Raw genomic sequence first — 8430 nt, forward strand, 5'->3', positions numbered from 1 at the left:
ATAAAAAATAATTTTTAAAAGTTTTTGTCAAATACTTTATAATACAATATAAATATCTGTATGAATGCATGTTTTTTCAGAATAAATAATAAACGAATAATTTGTTTTGATTAAGTGATTTTGGCATGTGATACATGAATATGTAATTAAGATGAGAAAACAATTGTCTTGAAGAAAAACCAATACATAACTATTTACTTATTGATTAAGTTATCGCTTAATACAAACACTTTTTTTTTGCAAATAATTCATTTTCTAAAAAGTAATAAAATAAATAAAAATTAAATAATCTAAGGACCAATAGAAAACAGCCGAATAAGAAGGCATTAGAAGCCATCATCGGTTCCATGTTTTAACCGATTAAGAGGTGTTTGGGATTGCTTATAAAAATAACTTGGTTTAAGCTTGAACTCCAGAGATCAAAAGTGCATGTAGCTCCCAGATTCAATTCCAAAGAGAAAAAAAAACCCTTTTTTATGGCCACAGAGGTTCAAATACGATGACTCTGGACTACCCGCAAAGCAGGTGGTCGTTCTGAAATTAGTCGGCTCACATAACATGTTAGATATTAATTTTCATAAAAAAATTAGGTAAAAGAAAAGAAAGAGATGAAATAGGTAAAAATGTAAACAAAATGCATTAAGATATTTAATACATACTAAATCATTATATTTATAGAAAATTATATGATAATTTAGTAATAAATGTTTGTAATCATTAATCCTTCACAAAATTAAAAAAAATACTGATAGATCAATCTAACCCAGAACAAACTAGTTCTTCTATTTACTTGACGTTTTTTTTTTCAAATTTGAGAAATATTATCGTCAAGTAATCAAGTGGGTATTCAATTTTGGTTCATAATATAGTTTGGGATTAGACGGTTTCAAATTATAAGCCTGAATCAAATGTGATGTATCAAGAAGTTTTGAATGATGATTCTGTATGATTAAATCATGATTGTAATTTCTACTTTCTTCAGACATAAAGTTTAGACTTTTTGGATGATAAATTGTATTAATTTTACATTTTTGGATTTATGATACAACATGTAAACCACCAAGTATTTCAAAGGTTTTTTGCGGAAAAAAATGATAGTTAAAAGTTAAATATATATAATAGAACTTTTACGTCCAGTTGCATTGTGTGGGTACACAACGAGTGTGTGTGTGTGTGTATATATATATATACATACACACACACACACTAGTTGTGTACCCACACAATGCGACGGGACGTAAAAGTTCTATTATATATATATATTTAACTTTTAAATATCATTTTTTTCCTCTCTTCTCTCTCCGTCCCTCAAATAAGAACTAATTAGTTTATGGTAACTGTGAGGTCCAATCTCAACCACAAATCAATAGATAAATTAGGAAATTTATAATTTTGGTAATTTTGAATTAAAATTTTAATACAAGGACGTTTTAGGTATTTTCTCTCCTCTCTCCGTCCCTCGGCCACCATAGGGGTGTTCGCGGTCCAGTTTGGACGGTTTAACCCCTCAAACCACAAACACAATCGTAATGACGGTTTATAAAATTTTCAAACCGAGTGGTTTGACATCAAGTGCCCAGACAGGTCAAACCAGACCACGAAAAGGCGGTATGGTCTGACCGGTTTAGGCGGTTTGGGCCTTTAATGGACTTTAAATATTAAACTTAAAAAACATATATAATTTAGAATTTTAGATTAAATATCCATTTTAACAAAACAAAATATCTAAACAAATAAATGTAATAATTAAGCAGCTCTTGAGTACAAAGTCGATGCAATCCAAAGTACAAACAAATAAATATATAACATATTAGAAAACAAACAAATTAACAAAGTTACAACTCTACTGTGAGTATTGAATAACAAAATCCACGACTTCACAACTTTCAATGGTTCAATTCTTGAGTCTTGAGTTCTTGACCAAACAAAATAGAAGTCAAATCTAAGTTGGTTGAATCACTTGGTTGATGTCTTGATGATGTACGCCGAAATCAAACCATGGATTAAAAAGATCAATAGATTGATGGAATCTTTGAGGGATTCCAAAATTTGGAAACCGTCAATATCAAATGTGTCGATATGTTCAATGGTTAAATGATTTTAGTCGTCAACTTTGATTACTTTAGATGTTAGACTTACAGATATATTTGGGTCATAGCCAATAAGTTAAAAAAGTTGGGCTTGCTAATATTAAAGTATATATATATATATATGTGTGTGTGTGTGTGTGTGTGTGTACGGTTTGGTCCAAACCGCCCAAAAAAAGTTCCAAACCCCAAACTGGACCGGACCGCCCGGTTTTGCTACTTTTCAAACCAGACCGGACCGCCAGAACGCTTAAACCGCCAAAAACGGTCTGGTTTGACTTGGTTCGGCCGATTTGAGCAGTCCAACGGTTTTTTTGAACACCCCTCGGCCACAGTTCTCCGGTGATACCACAGTGGTATCACAATGCATCTTATATGTGCTTGGGTATCATACTGAGGTCGTTTGTGTGGTCGATCAGAGATGTAACATAGTGATATCACAATGCATCTTATATGTGCTTGGGTATCACAATGTGTCTTTTGTTTAAAGAGTCAATATTTTTAGGTATCATAGTGGTATCACCGGAAACCGAAGGACAGGGGACGGAGAGAGAAGATAGGAAAGAGAAGAGAAAATACCTAAAATGTCCTTGCATTAAAATTTTAATTCAAAATTATAAATTTTCTAATTTATCTATTGATTTGTGGTTGAAATTGGATCTCACGGTTACTACAAACTAGTCAGTTCTCCATTGAATGGGCCCCTATATATATATACACTAGAAGGGTACTCGTGCAATGCAACATGATACATCTCGATTTTAATGTTCTAATTTATTTTTTGTCTCTATCGATGCTATAATACGATTTTATGTGTTTTTAAGAAAGCAATAATGATTTTATTTTGAATAAAATATAAATTTAAAAAAAATATATCGATGTTAATATCAAATCAACTATTTAAAAGTTCTCATTTTTTATGTAATTTTTTTAATTTTTTTATTATAATTTAATTTAAGTTTAATAATGAAATAATTTATTTTTGATTTAATAATATAATATTTTATAAGGATAATAGTTAAGTTTCTGTTGGAACTCAATGATTATCTTAATTATATTTTAGATTTTTTATCCTTATAAATAAGATCTTTATCATGTATTTGATTATGTTTATCTACAGTTAGTTACACGAATTCAGGTATGAAGCTTTAATAAGTTGTACTTACGCATAATCTACTTGTAATCTTGAGTTTTAAGTAACATGCATTATTAAGCAATACTTTATGCATAAAAAATGATTTTTAAGAGTTTTTGTCAAATGTTTTATAATATAGTATAGATACACACACACACACACACACACACATATATATATATATATATATATACTTGGGATCATGTGAGATAAGGTTGCTTTCATGAGACACGTGAGACAACATTTCTACACTTGAAACTTCACAGCAAAACACTGTGTAAGTAACCTTCACAATGTTTTTGCTGTGAACGTTCGGCCTTTCTTTACCTTCACCACATTTTGTTATAAAATTTCAAGTGTAAAAATATTGTCTCACGTACCACACGTGTCTCAGGAAAATAGTTTTGTCTCAAGTGAACCCAATCCTATATATATATATATATATATATATATATATATAGACATGTTCTTTTGTTAAGCCAATAATTGATGTTAACTTTGTGAACCAATATTGGTCCTTGATTCTTAAAATCTATGGATGAGATCAATTGTGACATATTTGTAATAGTTAAACATGAACGATATCAAAACATAGGTGAACAGAGGTATTTTTGGGAGAGATGTCCAAATCGATTACAAATCAATAATTAATTAATTACATATGTTACAAACCGGTAATTGCCCATTCTTTTTATAGTTCATAGAATTATCCATGATACATGAACATTGATGAACACACAAAAACATACGCTCCATGCTTATGATTGAACATAACTGTTGATCTTCGTCATACTACAAAGGTTAACATAAGGTTCATCAAAACTGAAAACGCCATAACGTTGAATACAATTGCATGTTGTTTACAATTCAAATAATGCTCGATTGGTTACCAAGAAGTATGTTCAATATGTTGTATTGTGCCACCTTTCAAGATGTTGATGTGAACGTAACTTCATATTGGTGAACAGACCAATATGTCTACCCCTTGGAAGTAGTGAACGTCATATTGGTGAACACCCCAAATGTTATTGATCATGTGCAAATGCATCGACATTGTTAATAATAATTAAACCAAATAAGTGAACATATGCATGCACATTTTTAACGTCTGCCATGTTAGTGCACAATTTCTATGTGTGCTGAACATTTATGTTCACACCTAATGAATAGCCATTTCCAAAAATGTTAAAGATGAACATGATGGAAGTACTCATAATAAGGTGTTCATTACGTCCATTTGAATGAAAAATACTTATCAAGAATGAAAAATAATACTGATAATTAATCGTTTGAAACTGTAACATTTTTTTAATAATATACAGAAAAACAATAATTACGTCATTAGTATTGAATCTCATGATTGTTCAATAACATCATTTGCATATCATTATACAACATAAAAATCAATAAAAAATTATTTCAAAAATTACAAACAATACATTAAAAAAAATGAAACGGTTGACTTTGAATTGTTTGTTGGGATTCCGTTGTGTCTCCATTGTTCATAGTGGACTCTCCATTGGTAACATATCTGGAGTGAACATCATCAACATTTAGGGAGGATTTGATTGACAATATATGGTTGCATCGGATGGTCCATCCATTAGAAAGAATATACCAAAGAAAAAGCCTGGGCAGATGGTGATTGTGTAGTTGTTGAAGCTCTATTGGGTGCTCATTAAGAAAACTTTCATTTGTCAACGACATCCATCATAATATGTTAAACACCATACAAATTTGAAAAGAGCCAAATTTAGGAACAATATAACTCTCATATTTTGTAAATATATTCTTACTAATTTGCCCCTACTTATTATATTATTTAACCACAGATTAATGATTAATGAGCAGCATAGAATTTCGCAAGTAGGGGGCGACAACTAAAGAGGTAGCAAGACTGACCGCAATTGCAAGTATAGGTCGAGAATCTTTCCTCAGGGGCACGGAAAGGGTCCAAGTCATAGGAAAGACATCAACTTGAGCGCAGAGGAGGGGAAGGTAAATTTCGATAAGAGTCGGTGCTTCTTCTACGTGTAATGTGGTAGTTGGGCCTACCCACCCTATTTGTTCCGTGATCTATGGGTTTACGGGATCAAATTTGAGCCAAAAGTTAAGGAAAAGACACCAGGATTACAAGCCATGATCTAAAAAGTGCCATGTTTTCCACATCAACAATTCACCTTCATCGATAGTCAATTTATCTTTGTCATTTCTACTAAAAAAAACTAAAAATGATTGGTTTCTTGAACACTAAAATAAACCCAATTTTAACCGCACATCAAAAACATTAAAAACATTTTTAATAATAAAATAATATTAGAAGGGTACTCGCACAATGCAGCGAGATACATCTCAATTTTAGTATTTCATTTTTTTGTCTTAGGGGTTGTTTGTTTACCTCTTAATAGTTTCATTAAGAGATGAATCTTGTTTGGTAAAAAAAAAAAGGTCTGCCTATAGTGGTTCTAAAACCCTATGAATGATTTTGTATCATGGGTCTCTCTTAACCATTAAAAGCCCTAATTTCAATGTAAACAATTATCAAACAATTATATTTTATTTTGTACTATATCATGATAACCTCTTAATCATTCTGTACCAAACCATTCAGCAACTACTAAACAGTCCCTTAGTCAATGTTATAATACAGTTTTATGTGGTTTTGAGAAAGCAATAATGTTTTTATATGTGAATAAAATACAAATATGAAGATATCATAAAAAATTATTAATATTAGTAAAGACTAACTATTTAAAATTTCTTTTTTTGTGTATTTTTTTTATTCATTTTTTTTTTATTTTCGGTTTAGTAATATAATTTTATAAAAATAATAATTAAGTATTTTATGAGAATACAATAATTATCCTAATTATATTTTAGTTTTTTTATATATTTAAAATGAAATGTTTATCCTCTATTTGATTATGTATATCTGAAGTTAGTTACACGGATTCAAACATGAAGCTTTAATAAGTTATATTTACATACAATTTGTCTTGAATTTTAATTAGTAATATATATTAATAAATAATATTTTATACATGGTTTTTAATAATTTTTTTGTGATACACATGTTTTGATATGGGAGAAAGAGATGGGAAAAGTGCAAGTCAAATCATGATGGATTCTTTGCAGGGTTGATGACCCAAACTCATCCAAGTACCAACAACCAACTACTACTTCTTTGTAGTACTACAATCATATCATCTTCAATATTCAACCAAAGGATTGAATAACTGATGAAAACAAACCAATCAAAGAAAAATCATTACAATTGTTTGGTGATATCATGAATCAATGGCAACCAAGCTACCATCCATCCATCAGAAACAGCTCCTGGGAATCACCAGGCCGGAAGCCGAGCCGTGGACGTTTTCGCAGGTCGTAGTCGTAGCTCGATTCGGAGTGCTTAGTCTCACGTTACGCATCCGGATCCCTCTGCACGGGTTGCTCAAGCTGCATTCAAACCTCACGGCTTCCACCGTTGTTGATGTTCCTTTTATGTTGCTGTATCTCACGTTGCTCACTTCGACTCCTGATGTCTGCATCATGTGAAACCTGTTAGATTAAGATGACCCTTTTTATGAAATGTATAAACACAGGTTTGTGGGCTCGATCAGTACCTCACGCGGGCATCGGTTACTTGGGCAGTAAGTCTGGTCGATGATGATCGGGTTGTCCACAGCCCTCATTATTATGTTCCTAAACTCGATATTCGTTGCGTAACTCTTACTGTCCCTTGCCCACGACTTTATTCGAACACCATTTTGAGTTTTCGTGAATATCGTGTTGCGAACCGTCACGTTTTGCACTCCGAGCTCGTTCAAACTGTTCCCCAAGCTACCTATGCTGCAACAGCCATGGTCGAACCATGTTAGTTACGGGTGATAATTAGATCATAAGGAAAAGTTCACTTAGAAGCCGTATTGGTTCACATGTTCTCAAAATATTAACGTTTATTTCTTGTGTTTCCGGAGTTTATTACCTTATACCGTGGCCAGGGCCACAAGCGATCTTCTCGATCAATACGTTCTTGGAGCCAGGCCCGAGTGCAATGCAATCGTCCCCGGTCTTAATCAGACTGTTTCTGATCGTAACACCAGTCGAGGATTGAATAATGAACCCATCCGTGTTGGGGCTTCGGCTCGGGGCTATAATGCTCATATGTTCGAACCGTATATTGCTGCATTGGCTCACGGCAACATGAATGGTTTGGCTGTACAATGACTTTAGTCCACTCACCACCACATTATTCGACCACATGAACGATATCGACTGCATGCATGCAACATTAATTTAACAATGGAAACACTTAGTCTGTTGAAACCATTATATATATATATATATATATATATATATATGTATGTATGTATAATGTATTATATAGATATGTATACTCACCCTTACTCCAGCCGGACAGTTGCTGCCAGTTCTCCGACAAACCCAGAACTGTGAACCCCTTGCATCAATGGTTCCGCCATGGACGGTTAACCTTGAAACTTTAGTGAACAGTATCCAGAAGCCGGAGTTTCCCATGGCCTGATAATTTGGTGGAGCAACAAGTTTACCGTCGATCTGGAACAGAATCCTGCTCCGGCATGGTCCACTGAACACGACGGGTCTGGTCATGTAGGTGCCTCTGGGAATGTAAACCGTGGACGAAGCGGTCGAACCACAGGCAGCCCTCCACGCCGCTTCAAGGGCTTTGCTCGAGTCAGTCCGGCCATCGGCTCTGGCCCCAAAACGAACCACATTGTAAGAAGCTGCATTACAAGAAGATTGAAAGAGTGATAACAGGAAGTATATGAATGCAGTTCTTAGGATCTGGCTGCCATTGGAAGCCATGGCAGATGAAGTTATGAGTTATAGGGAGGTGTGGGTAGAATGTATATATAAATTTGAAGGTGATGGGATCGGAGAAAGAAATCAAGAAAATGGAGGTGGATTAATGAGGAGGGTATTGGGAAGCATGTAAATATGAATAGTTTAAAGAAGAATCCCGAAAAGAATGCATCTAAAATTTAAGTTTTGTGCAGAGGATGACTTGTAAACACATGCATTGAAGATAACAAGCATTGTACGGTATGAACATGGTTTTGAGTGTTGAGGCATTGCCATGTGACCTAAATCACATATCCTCATTTGTTTTAATTAAAATTTAAATGATAAACCATAAGGGTGGTGCTTGATTGGTTTGAGCTTGATTTG

The 8430-nt window shown here is 33.3% G+C and overlaps 1 protein-coding gene across 1 annotated transcript; it reads right to left on the reverse strand.

Annotated features, from left to right (window-relative positions):
* Positions 1 to 6366: 6366 nt before the first annotated feature.
* Positions 6367 to 8067, reverse strand: LOC112520446 (polygalacturonase). The gene is made up of 4 exons (XM_025128837.1): positions 7624 to 8067; positions 7208 to 7497; positions 6846 to 7071; positions 6367 to 6764 (listed from the first exon to the last, which is right to left on the reverse strand). The coding sequence occupies exons 1-4, from the start codon at positions 8065 to 8067 to the stop codon at positions 6546 to 6548; spliced, it is 1179 nt and encodes a 392-aa protein (XP_024984605.1). The 3' UTR covers positions 6367 to 6545.
* Positions 8068 to 8430: the final 363 nt, after the last annotated feature.

This window comes from Cynara cardunculus, assembly GCF_001531365.2.
Source record: "Cynara cardunculus var. scolymus isolate 2C chromosome LG 10, CcrdV1, whole genome shotgun sequence".
NCBI lineage: Eukaryota > Viridiplantae > Streptophyta > Magnoliopsida > Asterales > Asteraceae > Cynara > Cynara cardunculus.

Excerpts from the sequence above, each read along its gene's own strand:
- LOC112520446 (XM_025128837.1), bottom strand. The coding sequence starts at position 8,067 with ATGGCTTCCAATGGCAGCCAGATCCTAAGAACTGCATTCATATACTTC. Across the intron at positions 7,498-7,623 it reads ACTGTCCGGCTGGAGTAAGG|TCGATATCGTTCATGTGGTC; the intron begins GTGAGTATACAT and ends GCATGCATGCAG. Across the intron at positions 7,072-7,207 it reads GGCCCTGGCCACGGTATAAG|CATAGGTAGCTTGGGGAACA; the intron begins GTAATAAACTCC and ends TGGCTGTTGCAG.